Below are 18,193 nucleotides of genomic sequence, written 5' to 3'. Positions count from 1 at the left end.
GCCACCTCTGCTTGGTGGCACTTTTAGTGCAGGTGTTCAAATAGGAATTGGGGGGTGTTCACCCCGGTGTGCTATGCTTTGCCTCTTCCCCCAGTCTGTGGCTGTTAGAGCAGCTCATCTGGCACCTGGGAGCATCCCAATCTGCAGTATTGGGATCATGCAGTTTGCTGATCATGGCCTCAGCTTTCTTCCTTTCTGTCTGCAAAACACTTGGAATGTGTTGGGACCAGGTGGTGGCAGAGTAAGAAAGAAGCTGGTGGAGGAGAGGCCAACCCAATGCACCAAGGTGTGAGAGCAGTGAAAACTGGAGTGTTGCTTTCCTCAGGTTTCAGCTGGTTTTGGTGTCACTTGTGCTGTGCTGGGGCTGGCTTGTGCTCAGTCCCCTCAAACTGAATTCCCTGGTTTGGGGATTGCCTGATCCTTTGCCCTCCTTGAACTTAATCCCTTGGTCCCTTTTGAACTCAGTCCTTTGGCTTTGGGATTTCTCAGTTCATTACCCCTTTTGAGTTTAATGCCTTGACCTCTTTTGAGCTCAGTCCCTTGTCTTTGGGATTGCAGAATCCCTTGGCCCCTTCAATCTCAATCTCTTGGGTTTGGGATTGCTCAATCTCTTGCTCCTTTTGAGCTCAGTCCCTTGGTTTTAGGATTACTCAATTCCTTACCACTGTTGAGTTTAATCCCTTTGACCCCTTTTGGGTTTAATTCCTTGGTTTGGGTATTGCTCAATCCCTTGGCCCATTCAATCTCAGTCCTTTGGTTTTAGGATTACTCAATCCCTTACCCCTTTTGAGCTCACTCCCTTGGCCCCTCAAGCTCAATCCCTTGGTTTTGGGATTGCTCAGTCCCTTATCCCTCTTGCATTCAATCCTTTGGCCCCTTCAGTCTCAATCCCTTGTTTTTGGGATTGCTCAATCCCATACCCCTTTTTAGCTCAATTCCATGGTACCTTCAGTCTCAGTCCCTTGTCTTTGGGATTGCAGAATTCCTTGGCCCCATCAACCTCAATCCCTTGGTTTTGGGATTACTGTCCCTTTGTTCCTTTTGAGCTCAGTCCTTCAACTGTGGGATTACAGGTGCTGGTGGGCAGGGACCAGATGTCCTTGAGGAGCACCACTGGATCCAGCACTGGTGTAGACCAGAGCTTGCAGAGCTAAGAAGATGCCCCACAGCAGCCACTCCAGGCTCCTTGCAAGGATCTGCTCGTACAACAACAACCAGCCTGGAGTGTGCTTCATTAATTGAGGTTGGTTCACTAATAAAACACTCGTGACCGCCTGACCCAGGAACATGCATGTTCCTGTTAGGAGCTGGGGTGTGATCAGACAGGAAAACGTGAAAAGCTCCACTCGTGTAGTGGCAGCTCATCCCTTCTTTTGCTGTTACCTTCTAGAGAGTGAGGGCTTCTGCTGTCCAGTGAGGAAAATAAATTACCCCCAGCAGCTGCTAGTGCTGATCATCTGAAACAGTGGAACCCACTTAAATGAATAATAATTAAAGAAATAAATTTCCCCGAGTGCCAGCCTCAAAACTTTTTGTTCAGCAATAAAGCGGAGAGCCTCACAAAATGAATCGCTTGGCTGTTTCTGAAGTAGGCTGCTGTGCCGTGGCAGGCGAAGCGGGGCTATAATGGGACCCATTAAAGGAGCCGGCATGGTTAAAGGAAGCCTTTCCTGGGTGCCAAGGTCATGTTGAAACAGGCTGAGCTGATGTGAGTGCAGCTAATGGCAAAACCCCTTCCCTTGATGAGCAAAAATTAACGCAAGCTGGGATGACCCTGTTACGATCATCCTTGGGTTGGAGCACTGGCCGGTAGAGCTGATTGCCTGCTAGCTGCTCTCACTCGGGCAAAGCCCTGGCTATTTCTCTCCCTGTGTAAGATTTCCATAAATTATCCTTGGTTTGGGGAAGTTGAAGCAGATGGGCAGCAATGGGTTTGGTGCTGGCCGTCACTCTAACAATGTCCTAACCCTCTTGTGCATCTGCTGGCCCCAATGCACTCCGGCTCTGCAAGTTCTCTCTTTTTTTTTAGGCTATTTCAGTTTTCCACAGCCTTTCCACTGTATAAAAAATAAATTACTAGATAAGATACACAAACAAACCTTTCCACATGATGAGGTCCTGGTCCTTGAGCTATGCCCTAGGAGCAATAAAGTCCTTCCTAAATAATTAAGCAGGTAATAATTAACTGCACTCCCTCCCTGCGATATTTGCAGCCGATTTTTAATGGCAAAGGAAAATTTCAAGTGGTGTTTTCAGTGTGCATTTTTTGCATCGCAAGCCCTTGGGTGAGAGAAGGCTGAGCAGAGGTGTTGGAGCTGGATGGAAGCATCCCTCTCCCCACATAGGCATGCTGGAAAGCACCAAGCATTGCTCCCAAATGCGGTTGCCAAAGCAAATCTCTGCCAACCTTTCCCTGGAGGAGAAGGATCAGGGTGCAGGAGATGGACAGCCTTGAGCCTTGAGCTGTGTTTTGGGGGGGGGTGGGGGGGTGGGGGGTGGGGGTGGGGAAGTCCTAATTAATGTACAGATGTTGGTGGAGGGGTGCAGCATCTGACCTGCTCGTTTTAAGCACTTGTAGTTGTGGAGCCTTTGACAGGGATAAATTGTGCCTCTTTCCCCTTTTCCATCAAAAGCTGGAATTTCAAGCAGGAGGCGAACACTGCAGAAAACACCATGGGACTGCTTGGCTGTGGATTCCTTCAGAGGAGCAGGATGAAAAAAAGGAGTTAGACTGTAGCCCCCGCTATTAATCATAGCTGTAATCATGCATTTAATGAACATGACAGCTCCCGCTCCCTCCGGAGAGATGCGTTGAGTCTCACGACTGGGTTAGGTACAACAATCACTTCTCAACACTCGCGCTTGATAACACCGAGAGCCGCCGGAGCAGCCAGTGTCAGGTTGGGATGATGCATTAAGAGAAACATCCCCATTTGCACGGGCTATGTATTTCCTTACAGATGATGCGCTTCAAACCAGCTAAATCATTAAGAAGGAAAAGGAAAAAAAACGCAGAGAGAGAAAACCACCTGTCCCTGATGCAGGGTATAAAATATCAAGCCTGATGCCGCTGTGCTGTGTGTAATCAGTTAAAAAGCCCTTAATGTGCAGTTCTTGATGCTCTCCCCAGCAGCTCTTTTTTTTTCTTTTTTCCTTCTTTTTTTTTTCCTACCCCTGTTGTTCCCACTGCCTTTGAGCATGCACAGGGGAGGAACTTGCCATGCCACTTACTTAAATCTCTGCAGCAAGGGACATTTGCAATACACAGGAAAGCATGATGTGGGATGTGCGAGTTGCTCTCCTGATCCGACAGCACTGCTCTGTCCTAGTCCTGATGCTCTCTCAGTTTGGAGAGTAACTCGGGAGAAGAACAGGATGGATTTGGGGCTGGCATCTGACCTGCAAAATAAAAACGTGTTATGTCTGGACTAAATGAGATTCCCAGGGATCAGTCAAGCTCTGGAGGCATCGTTTTGTTTTTTTGTTTAATTTAGTCCAGACTGCAGCAAATTTCAACTCCTCATTTTTTAATTTAACCCTTATCCAGTCCTCTGGTGTCTTTTGCCCAGCTCTGGTTTCACGCTGCGTGGGTTACTTTGATAATATACCCTGAATACACACTGAATATCCTGATTCAGATACACTTGGAATTTCCACTGTCTTCAAAATATCAGATGCTGTGTATTTATTAATGCAGATCTCTTGGTAGCTGTTCTGTGGTCATCCTCGAGTTGGTAACCACTCAAAAAATCAAAACATGGGCTCTTTGGACCTTCCTAAAAGTCTGAGGCATCAAATCCGCTCTCCTGCATCTCCTGCCTTGCTTCTTTAATGCTCACAGAGCCTGGCTTGTATTTAAACTTCTTTTTGCACAATGCAAAAGCTTCTAAAAATACTATCATGCCAGAGTTTGAGTTTTCACTGTAAATCCCAGTTGATGGCAAAATGTGTAGTTATGGAGCTTCTTAACCAGCAGCGTTACGCAGCTGCTGGGCTCTCTCCTCCTGGGTAAATATTTAGGTGGTTTTCTAATAGTTCAGGGAGGATTTGCATGTAGGGTGAGTAATTAGGTGGTGGGAAAGTGTGGATGAAGAGTTTCTTTGTCAGCTGCCAGTCTGATGCTTTGCAGGACCTGGTCAACATGTTGGATGGCTGCATCTTGCCTGGATTTTGCTGTGGATGGGACTGACTCTCTCGGGCAGTTAAACTGCCTCCAGGCTGTGAGTTAATTCACAGCAAGAGCCGGTAATGGGAGATGTGCATCGCCTCTCCATGTATAATAGCATAACTTCTTGCCAGAAGATAAAAGCTGGGCAAAAAAACATTATGATATGGATGTATTTTTGCTATATAGAAATTAAAACCCAGTGGCATGCGGCTGTTGCACCCTTTATTTATTTACCTCTTTATTTATTTCTTTAGAGATTCCTCCTTTCTGATAACCAAGATGTGGTTATCAGGCCACTTTAACTAAAAGGGTGGCACACAAGCATGGGAGTGCGTTCATCCCCGAGAGTCCACTTTTATGCCTGGCTATTAAATATTTAGAGAGATTGTCTGCTGCCCTGGGGAGCCAGCTCCTGGTATAGCCCATCCTGCTGAGCTTGCTTTAAGGAGCATTAAACATAATTGCAGAGGGCTGGGGGATGCTCTATCCCTACCCTAATGGTTGGACTTTAATTTGGGTCTTTCTCCCTGCATCAGCTGGGAGGTCAACCTTGCTCGAATGCGCTGGCCTCTTAACCTAAGTCCTCGCTAAGAGATGCTCTGCAGCATCTTCGGAGCGACCCAAAGTTGACGTACATTTATTTGAACGCTTCAAACTAGTTAAAAAAGATGCTCCTACAGCGAGACAGCTCTGCAGTGAGGGGGAAGCCAAAAATAAAATGCAGAAAACCCCTCAATTGTGGCTTAAATGCCCAGTTGATACTTGACATGCTTGCGGCAAGCTGGAATGAGCTTCCAGCAAGCTTGAACACGCTTGCCAGTGAGTAGCACAGAGCTTGCTCGATGCCTCTGATGGACAGGCATGTGCTGCCCACACTGACACTGCGCCTGCGCCATCGCTTTTATTTGCGGAAGGAACAGATGGGGCTTTGCCGATGCCGGCAGCCCAAGTGACAGCTCGCACGCGGGGAGAGCGCGCTGCCGCACTATCAAATTCTGCTCACTCACTTCCCAACACGCCCGGGCTGGCAGGTGAGTGACTGAGCCGCTCTCGTACCACCTGGAAAGCTGATACACAGCCTTTATTTTCAATTCATTCTTTCCTACGCCAGTCAAGGACAATTTAATTATGTGCATGCACGTATTGGAAGCAAGCGCTGGGCTTCCCCCACTGGCTGCAGGGAGCAGCCAAGCCAAGCGCGGAAATTTTCTGGACTGATAGCACAAGCGTGTGAGTTGCCTGGAGAGTTTTTTTGGCATGTTTGGGTGCCAAGGGGAAAGGTCCCTGTGGTGTTCAGAGCTGGCGAGGAGCCCTTTTACCATGGCGGCTCTGGAGGTGCCGGCAACATGGAGGTCTGTAAAGAGCATCCTCACCTGTCTGGGCTCTGGGAGCTGCTTGTGTTGGATAAAGCAATAAGATCATAGAATCTCAAATGGTTTGAGTTGGAAGGGACCTTTAAAGATCATCTAGTCCAAGCCCTCTGCCATGAGCAGGGACATCAACTCGATCAGGTTGCTCAGAGTCTTGTCCGACCTGACCTTGAATGTTTCCAGGGATGGGGCATCTACCACCTCTCTGGGCAACCTGTGCCAGTGTTTCACTGCCTTCATCATAAAATATTTCTTCCTTTTATCTAGTCTGAATCCCCCCTCTTTTAGTTTAAAAGTATTCCCCCTTGCCCTATCACTACAGGCTCTGCTAAAAAGTCTGTCCCCATCTTTCTTATAAGTTCCCTTGAAGTATTGAAAGGTGGCTGTAAGGTCTCCCCAGAGTCTTCTCCAGGCTGAACACTCCCAGTTTTCTCAGCCTTTCCTCATAGGAGAGGTGTTTCATCCCTCTGATCATTTTTGTGAAATTAAGATACTGAGGGCTGTGTGAATTCCTGCAAAATTTCTCGATTCTGAGGAAACTACTTACGTTTTCTTTTCTGTTTTCAACAGCGAGGTTGCATTGTACGCCTAGTCCTGGCTTTTCTCCATCCGGCTGCCTGAACAGATCAGCTACAAGCCGATACTTCGCCAGGTCTGTACTTGCAGGGAGGAATAGCGTGCTCCCCCTCTGGATGCTGCATGTGATTTATGCTCAGGAGGGTGTCAAAAGCATGAGATGTGTGTATTTAACTGGCTGTTTATTTGGTGAAGCTCTGGCCACTGCTTTTCCCCCAGCCTCTGCTCCAAGGGGGTTGTAAGCTCAGCAGAAAGCTGTGATTTCAGCTTCGAAAGGGTTTGAAAGGTTATTAATGGATAGCAACACCTTTCTGCAGGCAAAGAATGCCAACTCCTGCTTGGAAAGTCCCTTTTAAAATCAACTGTAGTGTTTTCAAGGGGTATTTTGTTTTTTTCCCCCCAGCTGAGAAGCCCTGAAATTTAACCCAGCAAAACTGCAGTTTTCCTTCTCTCTGTCCCACCCACAGACCGGGAATTTGCCATGTGGCAACTGGAAAGCACCGTGTATGGGAGAAAGATGGCACGTTGTTGGTGTTCAAAGCCCTGCCAGCTTTCTTCTTGCCTTTTTTTTTTTATGCTACAGTTGTGCTACATATCATTGTGTCCTTAAGTATGAGCATTTGTAGACAAGTCCCTCTTAATAGTAGTGCTCTGAAATTTATTCCTGAAGTGTGTCAGTTCCAGATGTCTGTATACAGATGTAATGCCAGATTCTAGCTCTATTTTATCATGTCCTGCCACTAATATAAACTAATTAAAAATCTGCTATTGGAGTTAATTGTTGCTGGAGTCCAGCTTGCAAGTGCTTTCTGTGCAGGTCGATGTGCTGGTGACTTGGCCAGGTATCACAAGTAGCAGAGATGTTGACTAAGGGAGAGCCTTTTTTCAATATCATAATTTTTAGCAAAGAAATATTCTTTTTTTAAATGCTTACCATACTGTATCATGGCTTGCCTTGCGGTCACCTTAAGTACCAAGAAGCAGTTTGTGGTGGGGCTTGGTATCCCCCCAAGCCATTTGTGATGAAAGAGGTGGTGACATTTCTGATGCTGAAATGAGGCTTTTGCATTCAGCATTTTGGCTATGTGAAGTTGTCTTTATCTTATTGCATTTTAACCCAAGAGCTGTAGACAACCAATAATGACAGAGGTAAAAATACATGTTCCCCCCTAAAGTAGTTTGCCTGAGCCAGTATTTGTCATGGGTAATGCTATTGTGACCCTTAGACCTGTATTTCTTCCACCAGGAGGACCAAGACTGTGGAAATACATAGTATTAGATAATATTTATATATTATACATGTATTAAAGTAATTGTATATATAAATATTTATCCTTAGTCTCTAAGGAAGCAAAACATACGACTACCCAGAGAACCTAAGGTGAGCGGCTTGCTTTGCCCCCATCCAGAGCAGCGTATCTTCTGCAAACTTGAGTTAATCATGCTGTATCATCTTAATTATCTGCTCAGAGACATCAAACATGACCTCCATGGTGTTGAATTCAGCCAAATCTCAACACTTCCCCCTCTTCCTCCTGGTCCCATATATCTCTATAGCTGCTAGGTAATTAATTACCTCTTCATCTGGAAGCTTATGAAAAATGTGTGCTAAGCAGCTTTCGATATCCTTAAGCAACTTCTAGGGTACCAGGCAATCAATAGCAAGTTTTTCTGATATTTGGTGTTACCTTGTGTTCCCATGGCTGTCACATAGGCCCTCGCTCACTGAGGTCCATAAGCAGGTGCCCACTTGAAGGACTTGGAATAGCAGCAGGCCAGCTGGCAGGACACATGCTGCAGTGCCCTCTGAGTTGTTCAGCATTTGCATCCTGTGCTGCATGAGCCCAGCATGGGAGAGAATGTTTTCTGCCTCACTAAAACTGCAGGAAGCTCTCTCCAAGCTCATAGAATCATAGGAGAGAATCATGGTTATGGAGGTGGGAAGGGATCTCTGGAGAGCTGTTCTTCCTCCTGCCCCAAAGGGCCTCTTGTCCTCCTAGCATATGTCTCTGAGAAGGTCTGGTTCCATCTTCTCCGCACCATCCCATTAAGAAGTCATGGAGGACAGTAAGATCCCCTTGGCCTCCTCCCTGCTGAGCCCATGGCCTCTGCTCAGATGTCCTGTGCTCCAGCCCCAACCATCTTGGTGGCCTGCGCTGAATGTGCTGCCATCCATCACTGTTGTACTGGGAGCCCCAGACTGGACCCAGTGCCCAGCTGTGGTCTTGCATATGCCAAATAGAGGGGTAGGTCCCCTCCCTCATCGTCCCAGCTGTGTTCCACTCATACAGCCTAGGATGTGGTTGGTGTCATCACTGCAAGGGTGCCTGGCTGACTCCTGGGTGCCTTGTTGTTCCCCAGGGTTGTCTTCTGCAGAGGTGCTTTCCAAGAGGTTGGTCACAACCTGGCCTGCTGCATGGGGTGATTGTGTACCTAGTGCAGATGTTTCCAGGGAGATAGGCCTCATCTTGAACATTTTTAAGATTCAAGTTTAAGCTGGCCAAAACTCACAAAGACCTAAAAGCTTAGGTCCGGCACAAGCTTCCTTAATATCGCACTGTCTCTTCAAAGTGAAACTTGGGCTCCTCTGTGATTTCAGGTGCTGTTGGCCTGTCTTCTCTATGTCATTGTTGCGTTGAAGTTGGAGATGTTTCCTGACCCTGTCTCTCTTTCTCGTTTAGCCGTGCTGTTCAGCGGAGTTTGGCCATCATTCGTCAAGCTAAACAGAAGAAAAAGAAGAAGGAATACTGTATGTACTACAACCGCTTCGGCAAGTGTAATCGTGGGGAGAGTTGCCCCTACATTCATGATCCGGAGAAGGTGGCCGTCTGCACCAGGTATGGATGGACACAGCAAGTGCAATGCTTTGGTCTGTCATAGTAGGCTGAGCCATTGGTTGGCTTTGGTGCTTGCTCATGTGATACTCCCCAGGGAAAAAACCTGATAACAGAGATGTAAGACCATGAGGACAGCTGTTCTGGGTCAGGCCTGGGGTCTGCCCAGCACTGTTGGGTTGGCAGGTACCTACAGGAGGAGAAGATGAGGAACACGGTGAAAGGCACTTTCGCCTGGCTGGGACCACTCAGCTTCTGGCAGTGAAGCCCTGCAGCCTAGCAGGGTTTGCATTACAATTGCTAGAGTTTGCCACCAAACCATCGTCATGTAATAGTCAGCAGTTCTTTTTCTGGGGTGAACTTATTTAGTCCTTTCTTCAACACATGGTATTTATGGCAGTGGGTTGCACAACTGGATTACGGACTGCATGAAAAGTGCTTCCGCAACAGACTGCTCAACTGTTGTGCTGGGTGCCTCCTCGCTCGTGGCTCTTGAGATGGATGGAAAAGTCATTCTGTGATCACCTTCTAGGCACCATTTGTAACTATATAGTCCTCCCCTCTCTGTCTGAACTTCCCAGACCGGAGGATCATTGTCTATTTAATCTTTTATGATAATTTTTCTCTAAATTTACACAGCAGTTTACATCTATTAATGCTAATAAAGCATTGCACAACTAGCCTCCAAGTTAAATACACGCATTTTGGTTATTGTGGACAGACTGTAGGGATTACAGAAATATTTGTTTCACATTTTGGAGGTGGATACCATCACCAGGATGTTTACAGGTAGAAAGTATCCTTCCATATCATAGTACAGAAGCTCTAAAAAACCTAAAAAATCAGAGTAGTGTTTAAAGAATTAATAATAAGATCAAATCAACTTTGCTTAAATATAGCCAGAATAATAGTCCTTAGTGATGTACTTACTGCTGTCAGGTTGAGGATGCCATCAAGGTTTGCCAGGTGGTATTTAAAGGCTAAAACATTTAGCCAGTCCCCAAAGGCACCATCTAACTGGAATGATTTTGTGGGTCGTGGGTATACCTGGTACAGATACCAGCGCCGTGCAGATCTGAGCTGAGTGACTTGAGAGCCTGCCCTGACCATGCACCGGGTGATTTCTTCTAGCAGCATTTCTCAGATCTGCTCGGATCCATGCAGCAGCTTTGAATCCTTCAGCCTGTGATGCCATGCAGCTACAAGACTCACTAATTTATTACAGGAGAACTGATTCATGTTGCCAGCTCATTATACCTGCCCAACAGTTGATTAAACTATATTATTAGTCGTTTAAAAAGTGTAGAAAAGCCAACTCCACTGATGAACTCCTTGAGTAATTTCTCCATAAAATTGCTGCTGTGCTACAATCATTTGGAGGTTGCACAAAGCTCAGTGGGAGACCATACAGGAGGGAAAGGTGATTTATTGATTTTTTAACTGATTTCACTTGCTTTCACATATTCTTCCCTAACACATCTTCATGAACACTGAGGCTCGTATGTCCAAGGTATCTGGTCAGGATTATTTCTGGTGATGTAGAGGACAAGGGATGCTAACTACTAACTCCTCACTTTGAATCCTTACTTCTTCTTATGTTCATGACAAAGTCTGGTTTTGGGCTGTGCTCCATGTGTGCTTTAGGAATTTCTGGTCCCAAAGGTCTTTTGGATTTCCATCCTGTGCCATTTCCATGAGTCACTAGAGGACAACGTTCATTATCTTGTGTCTTGTTTTGCCATCAACCAGCTGGTTTTCACGTCTGTATGTTCCCATTTATACTTTTTTCAAACCAATCTGAATTATTTTTATTTTTTTTAATGAATCTCCCCATGCTCAGCTCTAAATTTACCCAGATTTTATAAGTAAAGCTGGAGGCATATTCTGTGTTCCAGAATCTCCCTGCAAGCCTGTGCAGCTGAGAGCATGTACCCCTGGAGTCTCCTTTGAAAGGGTTCAGACCAGCACTCTTCCCACGATAACGTGTATTTTATTAATCTGCTGTCACACTGGTAGCTCCTAGGAAAACTTCTGAGTCCAAACATCCTCATGTGCTTTGGGATCTTAGTTTCTCTTGTGTGCCTGTCTCTGCTTCTCCTGGATGTTGGCCACTCAGACCTGGAGTTCCTCCTTGTACTTCATTCAGCATCTGGTGTAATCAGGGCTCTAGGAAGAATCTTTCTCCTTCTGGGAGCATCATTTCTGAACCTCAGGGTGCATGCTTTGCTCTACCTACTAATAAGCAGCCTAATATGATGAAAGAGCACAATCTGTCAGGAAGCATCAGCTACTCTGTGATGATTCAGGGTGTGAAATGGGCTTTAACAGTGAGCTTGGCAGCAGTTAGGTGTATTTGTGGCCTTGGGGCAGATGTGGTAATGGGGCAAGGCAGATGCTTGGTGTTTAAAAACCCGTGTTGTACGACCCATCTCATGCTTGACCCTCTCCTTCTGGTGTATCTACAGGTTTCTCCGTGGCACGTGCAAGAAGACAGATGGGACCTGTTCGTTTTCCCACAAGGTGTCGAAAGACAAGGTCTGTATGGCTTCCCACTGAGCACGGTGTGGCTCTGTGAGCAAGCGGACCTATGCTGGTGGTTGCGGGGAAGTCTTCCTCATTGAATGCTTCCAGCAGAGTTCATTTATAGTTTGCTTGCCGAGCTGTTCAGGCATATGATGGGGTTGTGAGAGCGAAATGTGCCTTTTGAAACGACACAGTGAATTGGTATATGAATGCATTAAACAGTGAATTGGAAACCAAAACACCTAGGGCTGTGTTGGGTGACGTGTTGGGTTAAGGAGTGCTTAAACTCCAGGGACTGAAGAGAAAGAGCGTGGGAGTAACGTTTAGTTGCATCTAATCCTTAGCTACCTCCGTAAGATCACCCTTCCCTCTAAATCACCCTGTGCTGGTGTCGGAGGAAGAGGAGGATGTTTTAACATACAAGAGCTTGGAGGTATAAATTAACCTTTCTAAAAAGCCAGGCAGTGAAACTGGCTAGTAGAACGGCTTTTGAGTTCATCTTCGTTTTCAACTTCCTTTATTTGGGTCTCTGTGGTTTTATTACACAGACCGAGGTGGAAAAATAATTAGGTTTTCTTTTAGTGATTATCAGTTGACAATTCAGCAGATTAACCTCCGTTCAGTGGCTAGGATCTCCAGTCGGACGTAGCTTTGGAGACCTCAAGCGTTGAAGCCGAGGCGAAGTTGGTGCTGAAGGTTAAGTGTAGCTGTGGGTCCTTCGTTTAGCTGGGATGTGCTTCAAGCACATATTTACATTTCAGCTTTGTTGGACGGATTTGGAAGATCATTTCTCTGCTACAGACAAAGGATCACCCAGACAACAGCAGTAAGGTTAATCCCACCAGGCTATTAAACACCAGCGAGAGCAGTGTCACTGCATGGGGAGTGGTTTGGGATCGGCTCTGGTGTCAAGGCTCTGCTGTCAGGATGGAGGTGACAGAAAGCGGGATGCGAATGAGGACTGGTCTTCCTGGAGAAGCCTGTAAGGCTCAGTCCTTCTTTGTGTCACTTGAGGAGCCTGCAGCCCCCCTTGGCTGTATTTCTGACATGTCATTTGTCGAAAGTAGCTTTGTCAAAGCTTTCACAGCTGTGCCTGGGGCGCGGCAGGGACTGAAGCTCGCCTGAGCCACATCTGAAAGCGCTGCTTTTAATTATTCAAGCTTTGGTTATTTAGCCTGTGCCCTTTGAATTGTCCTTATAGCGTGTTCTTCTCCCCACTCCCTTGAAGTATCACCTTCCTCCATTCCCCATCCACAGCATCACATAGGTAGTTACAGCGCAATTACTGACCTGTAAAGGATTTAACCCATGGGACATCGGCTCTCATCAGCATCTGGGACAGGACCTTTTCCAACAGTGTTTGCCTTTGGGCACAGTTTTCTTGTCTCCCTTTTCCTCCGTTTGCCTAAGGCACGTTCGTTGTCAGTGGGGAGCTCATAAGTTATCCTTGCAGTGAGCAGAGTCGCTCTGAACGAGACACAAAGCACCATATGCTTTTTACATGTATCTCTCTTCAGAGTCACTTAATCATGAGTATATAAAATAGAGGAGATAGACTGGGGACAGCTGTACTCCCTGACTCATGGCATGTCAAAAGAGGGATGAGGATGAGAACTGATTGAAGGGAAAAAAGCTGTGGCTTTTTTTTCTTCCTATAACATATAGTTAGACTTCAGAAATCCAGAAGCCAAGAAAGAAGAAAGCTTTTAAAAGGACTGGCTGTTGGTGTATCTAGAATTGTTAGAATTAACGCAGATTTGGAGTGGATACGGGGCCAGCAACTTCTTTTCACCAGAGTAAGTGATACGCAAGTGCTAATGGGAGCATGCAACCGTGCTCAGAGCCTGTGGCTCCGAGCCGAAGGATTGATATCCATCCAGACTGCATGGGACTGTTGACTTACATCTGTACTGGTGAGTTAAATGGTATTTCAGCAGGTACCAGAGCTTGTTTTTGGTCCCAGGGCAGAAACCTGGGTGAGACTTAGGAGTTGGAGACGGCCAAGGAACTGTTGCAGTCAGTGACTTGGCAGCAGCCGTTTCCACTAAAGGATGCAATGGCTGGATGCAGATAGGTTTGTGCCAACTGGTCTTGGTACCCAGGAATATTCTTCAACATGTTTAATTTGCTGGTGGAGCTGTGGCCTCAGTTTCCCCTCCAGAAGCACCAGTGTGTCTTGGTGCCTCAAGGAGGACCTCAAGCTTTTGGCTTCTGAGCTCCATTTTGGGTGGATAGATGGAGAATGATGGCTGCAGCATGGCATGGAAAACTCAGCCTTTCCCCCTTAGCAGCACCTTGCCAGTTAGGAATCGGGCAATGATAACGATAACATCATTGTGGTACTAAAACTGAATTAAAAAGGAGTGGCTGTGCCGACGCTTGTTGCAGAAGAGCTGGTTTGCTGAGGGGGGCAGAATCCCTGGAAAGGGGTCCCATGGCGTGCAGGTGGCCTCTGGCCATCTCACCTTTTTCCTTAGCAGTTTGCCACTACCATAAGTATCATCTAAGCCCAAGATCAGTCATTAAATTAAGAAGCCTACAAAGGAAGCAGGCAGATGCAAGCTCTCTTGTGTGCCTTAGAAACAAATGCTTTGAGAGAACGTGTTTCTGGCCACGCATGTTGCGCTCTGTGGGGAAGGGGGATTATTTTTCGTAGGCCTGGGCACCTCAGGGGTGGTTCAGAGGTCTCCACTCACTACCTTGTCGTCAGTGTGGGCTAGAAGAGAAACAGCCTCCTCTGCAGAGTGCAAGCCTGTTTCAGGGTGATTTATAGCTGCAGGGATGCTGCTACCCAAAGCAAGAGGCGACTTTGCTTTTCAACTCCTGTAGCTCCCTGTTAACCCAAGTGATTACTAGCAAAGGTGGTGTTAGCCTCATTTATCAGTGGAGGAGAAAGGCAGGTGAAGGCAATCCGCAGAGGAAGGCAGCAGTTTCCCCCTGCTCGTGGGTATTTTGGAGCAGATCCCACTTGTTCCTTGGATGACGGATTATGGGGGTCACTTGTTTTTGGCTATTTGAGCTGGGGGTTTAATGCAATGAATTATTGTTTTTTTCTTGTGGTTAGTGATGACGGGGTGTCAGCTGTGGTTTGGGGGATTCCTGGTTTTGCTGATGCCTCACTAGTTGGCTCTCAATTTCACTTTGTGGCTATGGGGGACACACACCTCACAACCTCCTCATCAGAGAAGCGTCAGGTTATTGTTGTTGTGTATCTCACTCCGGTGGGATGTCATTGGAGATGGGGCTCCATACCTGGTCCACGAGGTGAAGGACCAAGGGCTTGTGGGGCTTAACTGTTGCTTTGAGGACAAAACTCTTGCTCAGCATTGGGATGATCCTGTGCCTCAGTTTCCCTAGTGAAAAATGGGGACAATCCCTGTTTTCTGTAACAAACTTGCATGGGCTGAGCTGTTGCAGCAGCAGGGAGCTTTTCTGCATCCTAAGCCGTAAAACCCTTGCTCCAAGCAGCGGATGATCTCCAGGGTGGAGGGCTGCTCCAGATGGACACAATGCTTTGCAGGTGCTCTCAAAAAGCAAACTGCCCCTCTGGCCATGGAAAAAGGGGCCTGGAGGAGAGGGAAGGCTGGCAGTTGGGGAATTCTGCTCTTGCAGGTGATGCGGTGCGAAGCCCTTGGCTAAGGAGCATCTGTCGAAGTGATGTGCAGGGAATTTCTCCACAACGGGGCAGAGCCACCGGCGCATCCTGGTGATTGAGAGAAACTGGTAAATCTGAATGAATGGCTTTGTGAGTGAAGGTTAGCAAGAGGCTAGGACTCGGGCAACCGCCTGCTGCTGCTACAACAGCTTTTCCCCTTGAGGAACTCGAAAAGAATCAGCATTTTTCTCCCTAATAGAGCTTCAAAACTCTGTTGTGAGCAATTTGGAAATTCACGTTGAGTTTCAGGTTCATTAGCTGCTGGCTCCAAAGCATGTACATAGTCAAAGCTGTCTAATACGGACGCACCGCACCAGTGCCTTGAATTAATGTTATTGTTATTTGTGTGGACGTAGTGGGGTGCAAACAAGGTTAATTGAAATGAGAGTGCTGCTTCCTCTTGATAATGGCTCAGGCTTGACAGCTAGGAGGAGTTTATTTTTGTAGAAGAGCTGCCTTTATTATCCCTTTTTATTAGAGCTAATTTGGGCTCTATATCAAAAACTACATTAAGGGAATCATTTACGGTCACACCACCACAACCAAAAAAGATAGCCCCAGAGCCCTGTCCTTTATGTTAATGTCGGCAGTTAAAAGACAATTAAAAATAAACTCTTCTCTTTTAAAGGACCCTTTGTTTTCTTTCCTATCTGCTTCCCCCTTCTTCTCTCCGTTCCTCTCTTTGCCTCAAGTGAGCCAATTTAGTTAAAACCCTAATGTGCCCTTCAGGGAAAGGGATTTTTCCAGATAGCCTCAGCTGTGGTTATTGCAGAATTGTAAATATTAGTTTGGGGATGCTCGAACTGGTGGGGCTGAGATGCTACCGGTGAACAGAGAGATCAATACTGTGCCGAGCCGGAAGGAGATCTGGCATGTAGGTGGTCACCAAGGGATTGAGCAGGAGGAGCTGGACCGGCGCGATGACTTCGGGAAGCACACGTTCCCACTGGCAGCTGCCTAGTCGGGTCAGGAAGTTGCCTGCGGTAGCCGGTGAGTTAAGGATGCTGAAATATCACAGCAGGCTGGTAATTTGTTTTTAATTATAACAGCTGGCAGAAGGTGAAGTTTGTGGTTTGAGGACGATGAGGATCCTTGCTCGTTTGCTTTTCCCCATCGGCTGTCATGCTGCTAAAGCTGAATGCGGGAGTGGGGCTCTACGCCGTGTAACCAACCGCTCACGGCAGGAGCCCAGGCTCTCCTCCTCCTTTCACTGCCTCCTGGAGCATCCTTCCTCCAGCGCACAGGGACAGGCATCATCACATCACCTGCCACCCTTGGGGGGTCCAGGCTGATGCCTTGGCATGATGCAGCTCCCCCAGAAATGCTTGCAGAGGTGCAAGTGCTTGTTTTCCCCCTTGCTATAACTCATCTTTTGGAACCTTTATCTAATTACGTGCTCTGTATCCTCCAGCCAGCTCCATATCCACGGAAGAGCCAAATAGTGGGGAGCACCCCCAGAATGCTGTTGTGGCCTTTGCAATGGCCAAAGTTTGCCACGGGAGAGTGCAGCCAGGCTGGGGGTGAGACCTGCGCTGCTGTGCCCATCACAGCTGCTGCACCACCCCTTGGGAAGGGTGTTCTCAGTCCTTGGTCGTGCAACAGTGCACTCGGATTAGTGCCTTTTATGAGCAAGGAGCCTGGGGAGCAGTCACTCCTTCTCTCCTCTTCAAGAAGAGTGTCGGCAGAAGATGTGCCTGCCATGTGCATCATGCCAGCAGAGCCCTCGTGATAAAAGAGTTTGTTATGATTCCCCAATCTTTTCCCCGTGCTGTACAGAGGCAGTTTTCTTTCTGGTGGCAGTTTCATGCTTTTCACCATCCTGAGGGATGCTAAGGCAAGGGTGTTCATCCCTTGTGCATATATACACCAGGACCATGTAATGGTCAGGGAGCTGCGTTGCAGGAGACCAATAGAAGAGCTAAAAATACCTCTGGGATCAGTGGCTGGCAAAAGGCATATATTTATTTTACACATGTTGTGATTTTATTTCAGTTCTGGGTGTTGGAACAGTTCCTAATCACTAGTCGAGGGGAGTGCTAACGTGTTTCTCATCCTCTGCCCTTGCAGATGCCGGTGTGCTCCTACTTCTTGAAGGGGATCTGCAGCAACAGCAACTGCCCATACAGCCATGTCTATGTGTCCAGGAAGGCAGAAGTGTGCCAGGATTTCCTCAAAGGCTATTGCCCCATGGGAGAAAAGGTAAAGAGAGGACCAGCTCTTGGGGTCCCAGGACAGATGCGCCTTTGCTGAAGCCACAAGCTGTTTTTCACTTGAGCTACGGCACTAAAGGGAGTCATAGAATTGGAAGCTGCTGAACACCTGGATGTGATGAATGGCAATCCTGTGCCTTTCCAAAGGGTTATGGGCAAAGTGGCTTGGTTGCCTTACAGGCAGGAAAAAACCAGGAAACAAATCAAAAGCTGCAGCTCGCAAACGTCGTGCTGGTGTTTCCCCAGGAAGACCCTCCCTGGGGTGCCCATGTTACCGGAGTACGGTGCCTGAACTGATAGCATCTGCCCTGAAAACTGCTCAGTTAAATAGATGAGAAGTGAAGGAAGAGGTTTATGAGTCCCTGTTTTACATAGAAAAACCACAGACATTAATGCTTATTTTGCATACTGGCTCTGTGACAGGTTAAAACTCAAGCCCTAGATCTTGTGGCTCAGTCTTAGCAGCAAGACCACCCTTCCTCACTTAGCCTGCAGCAGCTAAACCTCAAGCTGTGCCTGGTTATGTGCCTGGGGGCTTTGTGGGGCCCACCTCCAGGTCCTGGGGGCTCTCTGGTTTAGATCAATGCAGTGAAGTCCTACATGGACTTTATGTGCACCCTCAGTAGATTTACAACCTCGTCTGCGAGCTTATGGCACCCTACGTAACATGCAGAGCTCGAGAAAGAACAGCTTTCCTGGAGCAGAGCCTGGGGCTGGCTGCCACTTGCCGGTTTCCAAAGGAATTTTAGGGCCGTTACGTGCAAAAAAAGTGGAATTTGGGGGTTTATCTGGCATGTTGTGGCTCCCCACTTCTTTGTAGGCAGTGGGAGAAGCGGGTAGCAGTGAGCTCAGTTCCT

General features: G+C 47.2%; 1 protein-coding gene across 3 annotated transcripts in view; it reads left to right on the top strand.

Moving 5' to 3' along the window:
* ZC3H3 (zinc finger CCCH-type containing 3) overlaps positions 1–18,193 on the top strand; it is a 186,705-nt gene that overhangs the window by 134,699 nt on the left and 33,813 nt on the right. For all 3 annotated transcript variants that reach the window (XM_037378831.1, XM_037378832.1, XM_037378833.1), the window contains exons 6-9: positions 6,109–6,190; positions 8,796–8,951; positions 11,414–11,483; positions 17,194–17,325. In XM_037378831.1, the coding sequence (XP_037234728.1) occupies positions 6,109–6,190; positions 8,796–8,951; positions 11,414–11,483; positions 17,194–17,325 (440 nt within the window). The remainder of the gene's footprint in view (positions 1–6,108; positions 6,191–8,795; positions 8,952–11,413; positions 11,484–17,193; positions 17,326–18,193) is intronic.

The sequence above is a fragment of the Falco rusticolus genome, chromosome 3 (genome assembly GCF_015220075.1).
Source record: "Falco rusticolus isolate bFalRus1 chromosome 3, bFalRus1.pri, whole genome shotgun sequence".
Classification (NCBI taxonomy): domain Eukaryota; kingdom Metazoa; phylum Chordata; class Aves; order Falconiformes; family Falconidae; genus Falco; species Falco rusticolus.
This window is presented reverse-complemented; position numbering and strand designations above follow the sequence as displayed.